Source organism: Mustelus asterias, chromosome 14, assembly GCF_964213995.1.
Source record: "Mustelus asterias chromosome 14, sMusAst1.hap1.1, whole genome shotgun sequence".
Classification (NCBI taxonomy): Eukaryota; Metazoa; Chordata; class Chondrichthyes; order Carcharhiniformes; family Triakidae; genus Mustelus; species Mustelus asterias.
The window spans coordinates 87,859,856-87,878,568 of record NC_135814.1 but is presented as its reverse complement, the minus strand read 5'-3'; the positions used below and the strand labels follow the sequence as shown (position 1 = coordinate 87,878,568).

General features: G+C 48.6%; 2 protein-coding genes across 2 annotated transcripts in view; both read right to left on the bottom strand.

Annotated features, from left to right (window-relative positions):
- The window catches only part of lancl1 (LanC antibiotic synthetase component C-like 1 (bacterial)), a 683,707-nt gene that overhangs the window by 259,889 nt on the left and 405,105 nt on the right, over window positions 1–18,713 (bottom strand). The window lies entirely within an intron of this gene.
- adprh (ADP-ribosylarginine hydrolase) lies at window positions 2,130–17,163 on the bottom strand. Its single transcript, XM_078228807.1, has 3 exons — window positions 16,763–17,163; window positions 6,868–7,228; window positions 2,130–5,738 (listed from the first exon to the last, which is right to left on the bottom strand). Exons 1-3 carry the CDS (start codon window positions 17,157–17,159, stop codon window positions 5,306–5,308), a joined length of 1,191 nt encoding a protein of 396 aa, XP_078084933.1. The 5' UTR covers window positions 17,160–17,163; the 3' UTR covers window positions 2,130–5,305.

Below are 18,713 nucleotides of genomic sequence, written 5' to 3'. Positions count from 1 at the left end.
AAGTATATAAAATTTAAAAAGGGATTGATAAAGTAAATGTAGACCAAATGCTTCCTCTTATGGGGAAATCTAGAACAAGAGGTCACAGGTATAGGTTGAGACGGTAGATTTAAAACTGAGATGAGGAGGAGCTACTTCTCACAGAGGGTGGTGAATTTGTGGAACTCGCTGCTCCAGAGTACGGTGGAGTCTGAATCGTTGAATGGTTTCAAGGAGATAGATATATTTCTGATTAAAAAAATTAGTTAAAGGGACATGGGGAACATGTGGAGAGGTAGATTTGAGGCCGGGGAGAGATCAGCCATGATCTGATTGAATGGCAGAGCAAGCTCGAAGGGCTGAATTTGCCTACTTCTGCTCCTAATTCTTATGTCTTTTATTGCTTACAGACAGGTGGTAAGGGGATATCAGTATAGGCTGCCTGTCACTCCCTTGTCTAACAGTAAACTGAAGGAAAATAAAAACCTTGTTGAATAAAACACTTTTCTTGAAAGAAGTGAAGAAGAGTTAAGCATTTGGAGATAAAAAATAAACTAAGTGTATAAAGGAATAAAATTCTTAAGTACACCAAACTGATCAGCAAGAAGAATCAGTAAAGTGAAGGAAAAAAATCAATAACACTTCACATCAAAGAACTTCTTTAAAGAATTCACCAGAAAGTGTTGAGGAAACTAGAAAATTTGGGCAAGAAATGTTGACCTTGCTGACGATATCCACATGGCCCATCAGTGAAAAATAAATCTAAGTTGCTTCTTCATGACACCAAATACCCCCGATTCAGATACAGCAAGAATAAAATCTCATCTGCACTCTCCCAAACTTTCCCAGGGGATGTGTAGCATTTTAAGTAGAGGTTCACCACACTGGTCCAGAAAGGACTGAGCACGTGACGCATATTTGTGATAGTTTTTAAAAAGGGTGCCACCCTCTGATGGTTCACTTTTGGTCCTTCTCCACCCATGTATATTCTTTGGTTTATTATTTTTCTTGTCTCCACATGGACATTCCATTTTCTCTATTGTTCAGGCAACCTCCAAAAAGATCATTTGCACCGAGGATTACAATCTAAAGACAAGCGACAGATACTGGTTGAGTCATTCAGATGGTGAGTGGACTGGGTGGAATAACACACACCATCGAAAGAACTAGAGACGAAGGCTCTGGTGCCTAGTGGCTCATCATTTAACTAGCTCTGCACATTGTTTTGAAACCTTTCTACCGGATGCATTCATAGATTCCTAACAAAGCAGAAGGAGGCTGTTTGGCCCATCGAGTCTGCACCAACCACAATCCCACCCAGGCCCTATCCCCATAACCACCCTCCATGCATTTACCCAAGCTAGTCCCCTTGATACTAAGGGACAATTTAGCATGGCCAATCCACCTAACCCTCACATCTTTCGGACTGAGAGAGAAAATTGGAGCACCCGGAGGAAACCCACATTGGCACGGAAAGAACATGCAGACTCCACATAGTCACCCAAGCCGGGAAGCGAACCTGGGTCCCTGGCACTGAGAGATAGCAGTGCTAACCACTGTGCCACCGTGCTGCCCAAACTGGATCATGAATGACGGCTAACCTCTCCAGACAGCATTGCTTGAAAATGTTCCAGTTTTAATTTTAGACCATAAGACCATAAGACATAGGAGCGGAAGTAAGGCCATTCGGCCCATCGAGTCCACTCCACCATTCAATCATGGTTGATTTCAACTCCATTTACCCGCTCTCTCCCCATAGCCCTTAATTCCTCGAGAAATCAAGAATTTATCAATTTCTGTCTTGAAGACGCTCAACGTCTCGGCCTCCACAGCCCTCTGTGGCAATGAATTCCACAGACCCACCACTCTCTGGCTGAAGAAATCTCTCCTCATCTCTGTTCTAAAGTGACTCCCTTTTATTCTAAGGCTGTGCCCCCGCGTCCTAGTCTCCCCTGTTAATGGAAACAACTTCCCTACGTCCATCCTATCTAAGCCGTTCATTATCTTGTAAGTTTCTATCAGATCTCCCCTAATTTTCTCTTATTTTTATGAGAAAAACAGTGATTTAAAAAATTACAGCAAAAGGAAGTGAACAATTAGATTCAGACTCCCCATTCACGAGAAGAACCTGAGAAATAACACTCAAAAACTCAATGCACTGCATGGCAAAGCTTTTAATGCAAAAAATTGAACAACATTGGCATTTGTTTAGTGAAGTTATTGCAGATTCAAGCTTAGATTTTGTTGTCCATCTCATTCCTAAATTCGTTCGAACATGAAGCATGATTCAAACAGGAATGAGGCCGCAGGAAATTGGGAATAATCAGTGCTGTATTCTAAACGATTAGTGTTAACCCCAGTTTCCCTGGCATTGAAAGCATCTGACACTTGGCAATATTCGAGTAAATCTCTGCACCCTCCAGAATGCTTTAACATCCTTCTCTGGTGTCCAGATTTGAACACAATATTTCACTGGGTGCTAACCAGTGATTTATAAAAGTTTAGCATAAATCCCTTGTTTTTATACTCATGATTTAGTAGTAAGAGAAGTCTATACCCATATATACTATATAATATACTATACTATACTGAGTCTATACCCATAGCAGCTCCCAAAACATGACCCTGCAAACAGAGAGATAGCAGGCAGCTGAAAACCATCACCTCAAGTCAGACACTTACTCCCCATGAAGCACACCCCTAACTTGCAAATGGACTTCCTTCACTGACACTCTTTATCATTACCAGCACAAGAGGATCAGCCCTGGTACAGTGATGGAGCGCAATGCCAGCAGCAGCACCGGGCACTCCTATAAATGAGCTGTAATTGGTAAAGCGACAACATGGATACAACAAGATACAACATACAAGATCCTGAGGGGGTTTGACAAGAATATGGAGGGGGGGTGGAGGGGAGGGAGAGATCTCTGGAACTCTCTTCCTGCAAAGGCGGTGGAAGCAGAGTCTTTGAATAGTTTTAAGGCAGAGGTGGATAGATTCCTGAGGAGCAAGGGGGTGAAAGGTTATCAGGAGTAGGCAGGAATTAGGGGCTGAGTGGCCTTCTCCTGCTCCTAATTTGTATGTTTGGGGCCACATACATGCCAAATAGTGGAAACAGTTTGTGAGCCCAATTGTCCCACAACCAACGGATCAAACCAAAGTTCTGCTGTCTTGCTACATCCAGTTGTGAATGGTGGTGAACAATTAAACATCTAACAAGAGGAGGATGTTCCATTCAGTATCCACATCCTCAATGATGGGGGACCTAGCACATACAGTGCTGGGCTAAGTGCGGTGTGGATGCTCCATCTTGGCCTCCTCCTGAGGCCCCCAACATTACAGATGCCGATCTTCAGCCAATTCGATTCACTCCACATGATATCACGAAACAGATGAAGGCACTGAGCACATTCTAGAAATATTAGACTTGTGCTCCACAAGTAGCTGTGTCCGTAGCCACGCTGCTCCACCACAGCTATGGTACAAGTAAGTATATAATGTAGAATATGTATGCCCTATCCACACAAAGGACAAATCCAGCCCGGACAATTACCACCCCATCAGCTTCCTCTTAATCATCAGCAAAGTAATGGAAGGTGTTGTTGACAAGTTATCTTTTAATTCATTTGTGGGGCATGGGCATCGCTGGCTGGCCAGCATTTATTGCCCATCCCTAGTTGCCTGAAGCAAGTTGAGAGTCAGCCACATTGCTCTGGAGTCATACATAGGTCAGACCGGGTAAGGACGGCAGATTTCCTTCCCTAAAGGATATTTGTGAACCAGATGGGTTTTTCTGACAATGGACAATAGTTTCATGGTCATCAATAGATTCTTAATTCCAGATTTTTTAAATTAAAAAAACAAATTTCACCATCTCCCATGGCGGGTTTCGAACCCGGGTCCCCAGAACATGAGCTAAGATTAATAATCTTGGTATTGCTTCCACTCTAAATGATATCAAGCGGCACTTACTCAGCAATAATCTACTCGCTGTATCTCAGTTCGAGTTCTGCCACCATCACTCCGCTCCTGACCTCATTACTGGCTTGATCCAAAGAGCCGAACTCCAGAGTGAGGAGAGAGTGACTGCCCTGGACATCAAACTAATTTCACCAAACGTGGTACCAAGCAGGCTTGGCAAAATTAAAATCAATAGGAATAGGGGGAAAACCTTACCGCTGGATGAAGTCATATTCAGCACAAAGGACTCTGGCTGTTGGGGGGGGGGGGGGGGGGGGTGTGTGGCACCCAGGGCATTGCTGCAGCTACAACTGAGTGGCTTGCTAGGCCATTCCAGAAGATAGTTAAGAGTCAATCACATTGCAGTGGGTCTGGTGTCTCTGTAGGTTAGACCCGGTCAGGACAGCAGGCATCGTTCTCTAACATGGACATTAGTGAACCAGTTTGCTTGCCCAGAAAACCCCAAGGTGATGGATTAAGTAGTTTGGGGGCACAACAGCAAAGTGCAGTGAGCATCAACGTAAGGAAGCAAGGTTGAAAATCAACTAAAAGCTCATAAGCTCCTGGCAAAAAGACTGAGGAACTTTTAATTACTCAGATATTGATTGGGATAATGTTAGAGCAAAGAATAAGGAGCGGGAGGAATTTCTGAAGTATGCTCTGGAGAACTGTGCTCCAGTGGCTTAATCGGTTAGCACGTGGTACTTATGCAGCAGTACAGCCAGCAGGCTATGTCATGATTGCGAGTTCGAGCTTGGAGCAGATATTTTGGGTGGCACAGTAGTTAGCACTGCTGCCTCACAGCACCAGGGACCTGGGTTTGATTCCTGCCTTGGGTCACTAACTGTGTAGTTTTTGCATGTTCTCCCCGTGTCGGCATGGGTTTCCTCCAGGTGCTCTGGTTTCCTCTCTCAGTCCAAAGATGTGCGGGCTAGGTTGATTGGCTATGATAAATTGCCCCTTAGACGATGAGTAGGGTAAATACGTGAGCTTACGGCTTGGGTGGGCTGAATGGCCTCCTTCTGCACTGTAGCGACTCTATGAGAACTTCCTTGATCAGCCCAACTAGAAAAAAGGCATTGCTGGATCTGGTACCAGGACCAAATCTCTGCAGGGGAATATTTAGACAAGAGTGACCATTGTATACAAGGTTCAGATTAGAAATGGAGAAAAGCAAGGAACAATCTAAAGTAGAACTTGTGAATTGGAGGAGGGCTAATATCAGTAGGCCGAGAGGAAAACCTAGCCAGAATAAAACAGAACCAAAGACTTGTAGGAAAACCTAGAATGGAACTATAATCTTTGGACTTTAAAGAGGCCATATTTCAGGTACAGTCCAGTCAGGGTTAATAATGCAAAAAGAGCTTTACTCAATACTGCAATTCTTCTTTTTTGAAGGGCAAGAATCTGGATGGCTTAAATTGAACAATTTCTCGGCCAGTGATTCCAACCGGCTCCGATATTCCAGATCTTTGTAGTTGGATTTGGGAACCCCATCAAACCCATACATTGCCCCCCACCAAGCTGCAGCTATGGCACCAGTAGAATCACTATCGCCACCATGAAACACTGCTCTGTTACAGAGCTCTTCCCAGGACCTGCCTGCACCCAGGATGGCATCATAAGCGATCATGGGGGCATCGTGCCCACTGGACCCACCCCAGCCTGAGTAGCTGACAGAGGTGTAGAATTTGTCACGTTCAATCACATCGTATCGCTCAGGGAAAGTGACCTTCGATACCCCATCCAGAATTCCTCTGGCCTGAAGGTACATCTTCCATTGGTTTTCAAAGTAGGACCTGAAATCAAATGAAAAGTGGATGAGTTGTTCAATATTCTGGAGTTATTTGGCTCCCCCTTATTAAAAAAGATCTTTCACAATTCCAAAACAAAAATACTTAATTGGCCGTAAAATGAAATGGTGCACTACTGCGCCACAGGAAATCAGAGAATCATACAGTGTAGAAGAGACCCTTCGGCCCATCGATTCTGCACAAACATGCGTGAATCACCTGACCTCCCACCTAATCCCATTTACCAGCACTTGGCCCATAGCCTTGAATGTTATGACATGCCAAGTGCTCATCCAGGTACTTTTTAAAGGATCTGAAGCCTAACCCGCCTCTACCATCCTCCCAGGCAGACCATCACTACCCTCACACCCCCCCTAAACCTCCTGCCCTTCACCTTGAACTTGTGACTTGTTCAGCCTCTCAGTTGCAGTTCAGTAATAAAAGATGATGCAAGTCCTGCTTCTTTACAAACTCACTTTATTCTCTTTTACAACTCCATATAGACACCCCAACACCCAGTGCCACCTGTAACCTCTTTATATATCCCAGTGACTTCGATTAAATGATTAACATCCAATTTAGGACTAAAGTAGAAGGCGACTGTTAACCCATTCCTAACATGACTGACCCTTCAACTGAGGGGAACAGCTGCTCCCGATCCACCCTGTCCATGCCAAACATGGCTGACAATTTAAAAACAGCTGATTGGAGGAGAATGGCAGATCTTTTATATTCACTCAAAAAAGAGTGGAGGGAATTTCAATTTAATGTTTCATCTAAAAGGCTGCACCCCCAACAGTGCGGCCCTTCCTTGGTGTGGCACTGGATTGACAGCCTCTATTTGTAGTCAAGTCAGGAGTCAAAGGCCTTGGCTAAACTGTTCTCCCAATGGACATCACCTGTGAAGATGTGGCACCTTGTCCTTAGATAGTGAGTTCGACCCCATTACCCACTGACGCTGGTTGTTGCATACAGGGCCTCCATCTATCAGGCAAACCCAGTCACTCCAGAGATGCGCAGCCAGTGGGAGGTAGCAGGAGCATAACACGAGGAAAAACCGATCGTACGTCAGCTCAGAGACTCACAAGGAAATGGAAAAATTATAAATGGAAAAAGAGTAAGATTTGGCACACACCACTGAGCCAGATTATCCTCAACATCGTGCTCAGCATTTTTCACGTAGCTCTTTGCTTTCTCCAACACCTCCATCAGGCCCGCTCCCCAGCTCGTTACAGGTTTGTCATTCAGAGCGTACGCAGTAAACAGCGCTGCAGCCAGTGAGCCCAGGTAGCCAGTGGGGTGGTGGTGGCTCATCCGACCACTTTCGACAGCCACTTCAATCAGCTGGTCTAATTGGTCGGGATGGGGAAATCGCAGTCCGATACACATGGCTCGCATGGCAGCACCACATCCACCCCCTTTATGATTGAACTGGATCTTCCACCCTCCAACGACATCTGGTTTCAATACGCGGACAGAATTCATACACGTTGCACCTGGCCAAAAAAAGAGAACACATTGCATATTAACCACGGCAACGATGAGAAAAATAAGCAGCATTAACAAATAGAGAGCACCTACCCTAACACACGTCAAATAAAAATCTTCTCATCATCTCCCAATGATGTTCAATCCCGGAAGCAAGCGGAGCAACTTGTTCAGACCGGCTTTATGAATAATGGTTCCAATCCAAGGGCTGGATTTTATGTCCATCCACTGGACAAGTTTGCAGTTATCGGGGAGGGTCAGACACATTAATATGTCAGCTGGCTAGCCAAGCACGGTCATGCCCAGTCCTCCAAACTCCCACACCCACGGGCTGTGCGCCAATATATGCCAAGTAAATAGATGCCAAAATTGGCAGCACACCCACCGTGTATAAATAAATAATTAAAGGTTATTAACAAGAATAAAACATTCCCAAACTCAGGGTGCTGTGTACCTGGCTCTCTCTCTGGATAGTAGTTATACTGTCAGGGTGCTGTGCACCTGCCTCTCTCTGGATGGTAGTTATACTATCAGCGTGCTGTGCACCTGCCTCTCTCTGGATGGCAGTTATGCTGCCCTTGTAAAAATGGGATATGATGTAAAACTCATCGATCGACAGTTTCAACGTGCTGCAGTGAAAGATCACAATGCCCTCCTCAGGAAACAAACACGGGACACGACTGACAGAGTACCCTTCGTCATCCAGTACTTTCCAGTACAGTGGAGAAAATACGCCAGGTTCTTCACAACATCATCATGTCAATGACGATGAACATCCCTGTGCCTCCACTACTCACCTTCAAACAGCCACTTAACCTCAAAAAGACCATAGTTCGCAGCAAGCTACCCACCCCTCAGGGGAACAGCGACCACACAACCCTGCCACGGTGACTTCTGCAGGACATGCCAGACTATCGACATGGATACCACCACCACATGGGGGAACACCACCCACCAGGTACATGGTATGTACTCACACAACTCGGACAACGTAGCTTACCTTGTACGCTGCAGGAAAGGATGTCCAGGGCATAGTACATTGGTGAGACCGTGCAGACACTACAACGATGGATGAATGGACACCGCACAACAAGGAGGCAGGAGTGTTCCCACCCAGTCGAAGAACACTTCAGTGGCCAAAGGCATTCGGCCTCCGATCTTCGGGTAAGCGTTCTCCAAGGCGGCCTTCGAGATACACAACAACGCAGAATCGCCGAGCAGAAACTGATAACCAAGTTCCGCACTCGTGAGGATATCCTTAACCGTGATCTCGGGTTCATGTCGTACTACATGTAACCCCACCATACTGTTCTGTGGGGGCAAAATCTCCCTGACCGTCCTGTTCGATACCATGCATACCTTGATTAAGGATGATGATCTCTCTGCCTGAATTAGTTTGCGTAGTGTTTAGCACCATCTTACTCTTTGACTATTTGTATTTGTCTGTCTTAAATTATCGGTTTATAGGTCATCCCTTCACTTGTTATGCAGCTTGTTGACACTTTCCACATACTGATCATACTTAACTGCTTGCATTTGTGTATCAGCGCTCGTGATTACCTGTAAAGACTTGTTACTCAGCTGGCCCACACCGTCTGTACTTATCTATTGACAATCTTGATTACCAGTTAGTGTCGGTCTACCATCACTCTGCCTATATATTCTGTGTCTGCACACCTCCCTCCACTTCACCTGATGAAGGAGCAGCGCTCCGAAAGCTTGTGATTTCAAAAAATCCTGTTGGACTTTAACTTGATTTTGTGAGACCTCTCATCCTGTCCATCCCAGTCCAACACTGGCATCTCCACATCATGGCCATTTCCTTAACTATTGCGTCAGTGTGGAGGGACCAGGACAGAGTGTTGGAGATCTCAACACCGAGAAACATTAAGCTGTCGACCATTCCTGTCAGGGTGCTGCGTACCCGGCTCTCTGTCTGGATGGTAGTTATACAGTCAGGGTGCTGCGTACCCGGCTCTGTGTCTGGATGGTAGTTACAGTAAGAAGTCTCACAACACCAGGTTAAAGTCCAATAGGTTTATTTGGTAGCAAATACCATAAGCTTTCGGAGCGCTGCCCCTTCGTCAGATGGAGTGGTTATCTGTTCTCAAACAGTGCAAACAGACACAGAAATCAAATTACAGAATACTGATTAGAATGCAAATCTCCACAGCCAGCCAGGTCTTAAATGTACAGACAATGTGGGTGGAGGGAACATTCAACACAGGTTAAAGAGATGTGTATTGTCTCCAGACAGAACAGCCAGTGAAATTCTGCAAGCCAAGGAGGTAAGCTGTGGGGGTTACTGATAATGTGACATAAATCCAACATCCCGGTTTAGGCCGTCCTCATGTGTGCGGAACTTGGCTATCAGTTTCTGCTCAGCGACTCTGCGCTGTCGTGTGTCGTGAAGGCCGCCTTGGAGAACGCTTACCTGAAGATCCAAGGCTGAATGCCCGTGACTGCTGAAGTGCTCCCCCACAGGAAGAGAACAGTCTTGCCTGGTGATTGTCGAGCGGTGTTCATTCATCCGTTGTCGTAGCGTCTGCATGGTTTCCCCAATGTACCATGCCTCGGGACATCCTTTCCTGCAGCGTATCAGGTAGACAACGTTGGCCGAGTTGCAAGAGTAGGTACCGTGTACCTGGTAGATGGTGTTCTCACAGTCAGGGTGCTGCGTACCCGGCTCCCTGTCTGGATGGTAGTTATACAGTCAGGGTGCTGCGTACCCGGCTCTCTCTGGTTGGTAGTTATACTGTCAGGGTGCTGTGTACCTGGCTCTCTCTGGATGGCAGTTATACTGTCAAAGTGCTGTGTACCCGGCTCTCGCTGGATGGTAGTTATACCGTCAGGGTGCTGTATTCCAGGCTCTCTATCTGGATGGTAGTTATACTGTCAGGGTGCTGTGTACCTGGCTCTCTCTGGATGCTATTTATACTATCAGGGTGCTCTGTATCTGCCTCTCTGGATGGCAGTTATACTGTCAGGGTGCTGTGTACCTGGTGCTCTCTGTGGACGGTAGTTATACTATCAGGATGCTGTGTACCGGTGCTCTCTCTGGATGGTAGTTATACTCAGTAAGAAGTTTAACAACACCAGGTTAAAGTCCAACAGGTTTATTTGTTAGCAAAAGCCACACAAGCTTTCGGAGCTCCAAGCCCCTTCTTCAGGTGAGTGGGAATTCTGTTCACAAACTCTCCACTCACGTTGTTTGTATCTTAAAGACTTGATTAGCTGTAAGTATTCGCATTCCAACCATTATTCATGTAAATTGAGTCTGTGTCTTTATATGCCCTGTTTGTGAACAGAATGGATGTGCAAAATCTCACTAGCTGTCCTGTCTGGAGACAATACACATCTTTTTAACCTGTGCTTAATGTTCCCTCCACTCACATTGTCAGTACCTTTAAGACTTGATTAGCTGTAAAGACTCGCATTCCAATCATTATTCATGTAAATTGAGTTTGTGTCTTTGTGCCCTGTTTGTGATCAGAACTCCTACCCACCTGACGAAGGAACAGCCTGTTCCGAAAGCTAGTGGCTTTTGCTACCAAATAAACCTGTTGGACTTTAGCGTGGTGTTGTTAGACTTCTTACTGGTAGTTATACTGTCAGGGTGCTGTGCACCTGGCTCTCTCTGGATGGTAGTTATACTGTCAGGGTGCTGTGCACCTGGCTCTCTCTGGATGGTAGTTATGTCTGCGTCTTTATCTGCCCTGTTTGTGAACAGAATTCCCACTCACCTGAAGAAGGGGCTTGGAGCTCCGAAAGCTTGTGTGGCTTTTGCTACCAAATAAACCTGTTGGACTTTAACCTGTTGTTAAACTTCTTACTGTGTTTACCCCAGTCCAACGCCGGCATCTCCACATCATGGTAGTTATACTGTCAGGGTGCTGTGTACCTGGCTCTCTTTGGATGGTAGTAGTCTCTGTGCCCTGTTTGAGAGCAGATTTCCACTCCATCTGACGAAGGAGCAGTGCTCCGAAAGCTAATGGTATTTGCTACCAAATAAACCTGTTGGACTTTAACCTCGTGTTGTTAGACTCCTTACTGTGTTTACCCCAGTCCAACGCCGGCATCTCCACATCATGGTAGTTATACTGTCAAGGTGCTGTGTACCTGGCTCTCTCTGGATGGTAGTTATACTCAGTAAGGAATCTAACACCACCAGGTTAAAGTCCAACAGGTTTATTTGGTAGCAAAAGCCACTAGCTTTCGGAGACTTAAGCTCCTTCTTCAGGTGAGTGGGAATTCTGTTCACAAGAAGGGCATATAAAGACACAAACTCAATTTACAGAATAATGGTTGGAATGCGAATACTTACAGCTAATCAAGTCTTAAAGGTACAAACAATGTGAGTGGAGAGAGCATTAAGACAGGTTAAAGAGATGTCTATTGTCTCCAGACAGGACAGCCAGGTACAACCGGTATAACAGGTAGTTAGTCATACTGTCAGGGTGCTGTGTATCCGGCTCTCTCTGGATGGTAGTTATACTGATGTGGAGATGCCGGTGTTGGACTGGGGTAAACACAGTAAGAAGTTTAACAACACCAGGTTAAAGTCCAACAGGTTTATTTGGTAGCAAAAGCCACACAAGCTTTCGGAGCTCCAAGCCCCTTCTTCAGGTGAGTGTCTTCAGGTCACCTGAAGAAGGGGCTTGGAGCTCCGAAAGCTTGTGTGGTAGTTATACTGTCAGGATGCTGTGTACCTGGCTCTCTCTGGATGGTAGTTATACTGTCAGGATGCTGTGTACCTGGCTCTCTCTGGATGGTAGTTATACTGTCAGGATGCTGTGTACCTGGCTCTCTCTGGATGGTAGTTATACCGCCAGGATGCTGTGTACCTGGCTCTCTCTGGATGGTAGTTATACTGTCAGGATGCTGTGTACCTGGCTCTCTCTGGATGGTAGTTATACTGTAAGAAGTTTAACAACACCAGGTTAAAGTCCAACAGGTTTATTTGGTAGCAAAAGCCACACAAGCTTTCGAGGCTCTGAGCCCCTTCTTCAGGTGAGTGGGAATTCTGTTCACAAACAGAACTTATAAGACACAGACTCAATTTACATGAATAATGGTTGGAATGCGAATACTTACAACTAATCCAGTCTTTAAGAAACAAAACAATGGGAGTGGAGAGAGCATCAAGACAGGCTAAAAAGATGTGTATTGTCTCCAGACAAGACAGCCAGTGAAACTCTGCAGGTCCACGCAACTGTGGGAGTTACAAATAGTGTGACATAAATTCTGATTCTAGGATCGCATGATAAAGACTCAGGAGGAAAAAAGCAGAAATATTTATGTGAAATAGTGTGACATAAACCCAATATCCCGGTTGAGGCCGTCCTTGTGTGTGCGGAACCTGGCTATCAGTTTCTGCTCAGCGACTTGCCTTCAAACAACCGCACAACCTCAAACAGACCATTGTCCGCAGCAAACTACCCAGCCTTCAGGAGAACAGTGACCAAGACACCACACAACCCTGCCACAGCAACCTCTGCAAGACGTGCCGGATCATCGACACAGATGCCATCATCTCACGTGAGAACACCATCCACCAGGTACACGGTACATACTCTTGCAACTCGGCCAACGTTGTCTACCTGATACGCTGCAAGAAAGGATGTCCCGAGGCATGGTACATTGGGGAAACTATGCAGACGCTGCGACAACGGATGAATGAACACCGCTCGACAATCACCAGGCAAGACTGTTCTCTTCCTGTTGGGGAGCACTTCAGCGGTCACGGGCATTCGGCCTCTGATATTCGGGTAAGCGTTCTCCAAGGCGGCCTTCGCGACACACGACAGCGCAGAGTCGCTGAGCAGAAACTGATAGCCAGGTTCCGCACACACAAGGACGGCCTCAACCGGGATATTGGGTTTATGTCACACTATTTCACATAAATATTTCTGCTTTTTTCCTCCTGAGTCTTTATCATGCGATCCTAGAATCAGAATTTATGTCACACTATTTGTAACTCCCACAGTTGCGTGGACCTGCAGAGTTTCACTGGCTGTCTTGTCTGGAGACAATACACATCTTTTCAGCCTGTCTTGATGCTCTCTCCACTCCCATTGTTTTGTTTCTTAAAGACTGGATTAGTTGTAAGTATTCGCATTCCAACCATTATTCATGTAAATTGAGTCTGTGTCTTATAAGTTCTGTTTGTGAACAGAATTCCCACTCACCTGAAGAAGGGGCTCAGAGCCTCGAAAGCTTGTGTGGCTTTTGCTACCAAATAAACCTGTTGGACTTTAACCTGGTGTTGTTAAACTTCTTACTGTGTTTACCCCAGTCCAACGCCGGCATCTCCACATCATGACTACCATAGACACCGCAAACTGCCGGCTCCAAGTGGAGAGGATCGCCAAGAAGATCGCGCATATCGACACAGACATCAAGTTTCTACAAAGATGCAAGAAAGCAGACAAGATACCGAAAGGACTACAGATCACGAACCCACTCAGGTCAACCTATAACACAGACTACGCTGAGAGACTTTGCCGTCGCACCTCTCTCACCCTCCTCAACCACCTCATACACCAACTCTACAGCAAACGCCGCAGCCTGGAAACCAAGATCGAATCCATATTCTCAACTTGCGCTCAGGACGCAGACCAGCTGCGAAACTCTGCCAAACAGACGAGACAAAGGAACTACACCATCTACATGCACACCAAGAACAGGAAACTTGAGAAACTCGGCATCACCACCAGCAGCAACCAAGCCTCCCCCGGTACCACAGTAGAAAACAGTACCACTGCAGGGAAGTCCATTGTCAACTTGTCCGACTACACACTTCAACCAGATGAAATCGAAGTTCTCAGCCGAGGGCTTAATTTTTGCCCCACCACCAAAATAGACCCCATCAGTCTCGCAGCAGACACAGAGGAATTCATCAGGCGAATGAGGCTGAGGGAGTTCTTCCACAAACCCCAAGAGGCCAACAACGAACACAATGAGACAGCCAATGAACTGGAACAGCCGACAGAGAGATCCGCAGTGCATCCGAAGAGGAAAGAGTCGAATTGGACTCCTCCGGAAGGCCGCTGCCCTCGACTTGACATGTATGCCCAAGCCGTCAGGAGGTGCGTCAACACCAAATTCATCAGCCGCACTCACAAGACAGCCCCGAACATCACCCAAGCACAACGTAACGCCATCCACGCTCTCAAGACCAACCGCAACATTGTCATCAAACCAGCAGACAAAGGAGGGGCCATCGTCATACTGAACAGAACGGATTACTGCAAAGAAGTGTACCGACAACTCAACAACGAGGAACACTACAGACAGTTACCTGTGGATCCGACCAAAGAACACACCCGTCAACTCAACACTCTGATCAAGACCTTTGATCCGGACCTTCAGAACACCCTCCGTGCTCTCATCCCACGTACTCCCCGCGTTGGAGATCTCTACTGCCTCCCGAAGATACACAAGGCAAACACACCCGGCCGTCCCATCGTATCGGGCAATGGGACCCTGTGCGAGAACCTCTCCGGCTATGTCGAGGGCATCCTGAAACCCATTGTACAAAGAACCCCCAGCTTTTGTCGCGACACGACGGACTTCCTACAGAAACTCGGCACACATGGAGCAGTTGAACCAGGAGCGCTCCTCGTCACAATGGATGTCTCAGCACTCTACACCAGCATCCCCCATGACGATGGCATTGCTGCAACGGCCTCAGTGCTCAGCGCCAACAACTGCCAGTTTCCAGATGCAATTTTACATCTCATCCGCTTCATCCTGGACCACAATATCTTCACCTTCAACAACCAGTTCTTCATCCAGACACACGGAACAGCCATGGGGACCAAATTTGCACCTCAATATGCCAACATCTTCATGCACAGGTTCGAACAAGACTTCTTCACCGCACGGGACCTTCAACCGGTGCTATACACTAGATACATCGATGACATTTTCTTCCTTTGGACTCATGGTGAACAATCACTGAAACAACTCTATGATGACATCAACAAGTTCCATCCCACCATCAGGCTCACCATAGACTACTCTCCGGAATCGGTTGCATTCTTGGACACGCGCATCTCCATTAAGGACGGTCACCTCAGCACCTCACTGTACCGCAAGCCCACGGATAACCTCACGATGCTCCACTTCTCCAGCTTCCACCCTAAACACGTTAAAGAAGCCATCCCCTACGGACAAGCCCTCCGTATACACAGGATCTGCTCGGATGAGGAGGATCGCAACAGACACCTCCAGACGCTGAAAGATGCCCTCATAAGAACAGGATATGGCGCTAGACTCATTGATCAACAGTTCCAACGCGCCACAGCGAAAAACCGCACCGACCTCCTCAGAAGACAAACACGGGACACAGTGGACAGAGTACCCTTCGTTGTCCAGTACTTCCCCGGAGCGGAGAAGCTACGGCATCTCCTCCGGAGCCTTCAACATGTCATTGATGAAGACGAACATCTCGCCAAGGCCATCCCCACACCCCCACTTCTTGCCTTCAAACAACCGCACAACCTCAAACAGACCATTGTCCGCAGCAAACTACCCAGCCTTCAGGAGAACAGTGACCAAGACACCACACAACCCTGCCACAGCAACCTCTGCAAGACGTGCCGGATCATCGACACAGATGCCATCATCTCACGTGAGAACACCATCCACCAGGTACACGGTACATACTCTTGCAACTCGGCCAACGTTGTCTACCTGATACGCTGCAAGAAAGGATGTCCCGAGGCATGGTACATTGGGGAAACTATGCAGACGCTGCGACAACGGATGAATGAACACCGCTCGACAATCACCAGGCAAGACTGTTCTCTTCCTGTTGGGGAGCACTTCAGCGGTCACGGGCATTCGGCCTCTGATATTCGGGTAAGCGTTCTCCAAGGCGGCCTTCGCGACACACGACAGCGCAGAGTCGCTGAGCAGAAACTGATAGCCAGGTTCCGCACACACAAGGACGGCCTCAACCGGGATATTGGGTTTATGTCACACTATTTCACATAAATATTTCTGCTTTTTTCCTCCTGAGTCTTTATCATGCGATCCTAGAATCAGAATTTATGTCACACTATTTGTAACTCCCACAGTTGCGTGGACCTGCAGAGTTTCACTGGCTGTCTTGTCTGGAGACAATACACATCTTTTTAGCCTGTCTTGATGCTCTCTCCACTCCCATTGTTTTGTTTCTTAAAGACTGGATTAGTTGTAAGTATTCGCATTCCAACCATTATTCATGTAAATTGAGTCTGTGTCTTATAAGTTCTGTTTGTGAACAGAATTCCCACTCACCTGAAGAAGGGGCTCAGAGCCTCGAAAGCTTGTGTGGCTTTTGCTACCAAATAAACCTGTTGGACTTTAACCTGGTGTTGTTAAACTTCTTACTGTGTTTACCCCAGTCCAACGCCGGCATCTCCACATCATGACTACGGTAGTTATACTGTCAGGATGCTGTGTACCTGGCTCTCTCTGGATGGTAGTTATACTGTCAGGATGCTGTGTACCTGGCTCTCTCTGGATGGTAGTTATACTGTCAGGATGCTGTGTACCTGGTGCTCTGCCGCTCATGTCCTTCATGCTGAGTCGATATTCCTGGGCCAGGTTGCTGTACAGCTGCTCCATGGGGTGCTCGGAGCCGGTGCCGGAGCCGGTGCAGGGTCTTCCCCCTGAGCTGCTCACCAGGGCCTGGGCCGTTGCCAGGTGCATGACCGTGTCGTCGCTGACCCTCCAGCCGGACACAGAGAGCTTGCTGAGGCCGCCCAGCTCCCGGAGCTCCCGGTGGATTTCCTCTCCGCTGGTACAGAATTCCCAGTCGCCGTTCCGGTAGCCCAGCGCGTCTCCCACCCCACTCAGCACCATGGCCGCCACATAGCGTTGCAGCACCGGCACCACCGCCATGGCCCGACACACCCTGACTGCCGGGGAGAGCGCCCGCCCACAGAGCATAGCACCGCCCACAGATCATAGCACCGCCCACCATCCAGAGCCCCGCCCACAGAGTACAGCCCCGCCCACAGAACATAACCCCGCCCACAGATCATAGCCCCGCCCACAGATCATAGCACCGCCCACAGATCATAGCACCGCCCACCATCCAGAGCCCCGCCCACAGAGCATAGCATCGCCCACAGAGCACAGCCCCGCCCACAGAGCATAGCATCGCCCACAGAGCACAGCCCCGCCCACAGAGCACAGCCTCGCCCACCAACCAGAGCCCCGCCCACAGAGCGCAGCCCCGCTCACCAACCAGAGCACCGCTCACCAACCAGAGCCCCGCCCACACATCATAGCCCCGCCCACCAGCCAGAGCTCCGCCCACAGATCATAGCCCCGCCCACAGGCCAGAGCTCCGCCCACAGATCATAGCCCCGCCCACCAAGCAGAGCCCCGCCCACACATCATAGCTCCGCCCACACATCATAGCCCCCGCCCACTGGCCAGAGCTCCGCCCACCGAGCATAGCCCCGCCCACCAACCAGAGCCCCACCCACACATCATAGCGCCCGCCCACAGAGCACAGCACCGCTCACCAACCAGAGCCCCGCCCACACTTCATAGTCCCGCCCACTAGCCAGAGCACCGCCCACAGAGCATAGCCTCGCCCACAGATCATAGCCCCGCCCCTCAAACACTGCCCGCCTGGGAGAGCGCCTGCGCTTCTCTTGGTGAGAAGTTTAACAACACCAGGTTAAAGTCCAACAGATTTATTTGGTAGCAAATACCATTAGCTTTCGGAGCGCTGCTCCTTGGTGCACAGCCTCGCCGGCCCCACCCTCTAGCCCCCACCCCGCCCTCTCGCCCCTGCCCCAGCCTCAGCCCCGCCCACAGAACCTAGTCCACCCCAGAGACCCGTGCACAGCGCAGTGCCCCGCCCGCACGCTGCGTGCCGGGTGAGAGCGCCTGTGTTTCATAGGGCCCCGTCCCGCCCATCCCGCGGAGCACAGAGCTCCGCCCCAGGGAGCCGCACCGCCCCCGGAACACAGGGCTCTGCCCACACCCGCCCAAAAGAGCCCAGTGCCCCGCCCCCAGCGTAGATAACCCCGCCCCCAGAGCACAGCCCCGTGCCCAGAGCACAGCCCCGCCCCTAGCCCAGATAACCCCGCCCCCAGAGCACAGCCCCGTGCCCAGAGCACAGCCCCGCCCCCAGCCCAGATAACCCCGCCCCCAGAGCACAGCCCCGCGCCCAGAGCACAGCCCCGCCCCCAGCCTGGATAACCCCGCCCCCCAGAGCACAGCCCCGCGCCCAGAGCACAGCCCCGCCCCCAGGCAAGACATAGAGAGGATGCAAAGCTGGGCTGAAAAATGGCAAATGGAGATTAACCCTGATAAATGTGAGGTGATTCATTTTGGTAGGACTAATTTAAATGTGGATTACAGGGTCAAAGGTAGGGTTCTGAAGACTGTGGAGGAACAGAGAGATCTTGGGGTCCAAATCCACAGATCTCTAAAGGTTGCCACTCAAGTGGATAGAGCTGTGAAGAAGGCCTATAGTGTGTTAGC

Excerpts from the sequence above, each read along its gene's own strand:
- adprh (XM_078228807.1), bottom strand. The coding sequence starts at position 17,159 with ATGCTCTGTGGGCGGGCGCTCTCCCCGGCAGTCAGGGTGTGTCGGGCC. Across the intron at positions 7,229-16,762 it reads CATGAGCGGCAGAGCACCAG|GTGCAACGTGTATGAATTCT; the intron begins GTACACAGCATC and ends TTTTTTGGCCAG. Across the intron at positions 5,739-6,867 it reads GAGGATAATCTGGCTCAGTG|GTCCTACTTTGAAAACCAAT; the intron begins GTGTGTGCCAAA and ends ATTTGATTTCAG.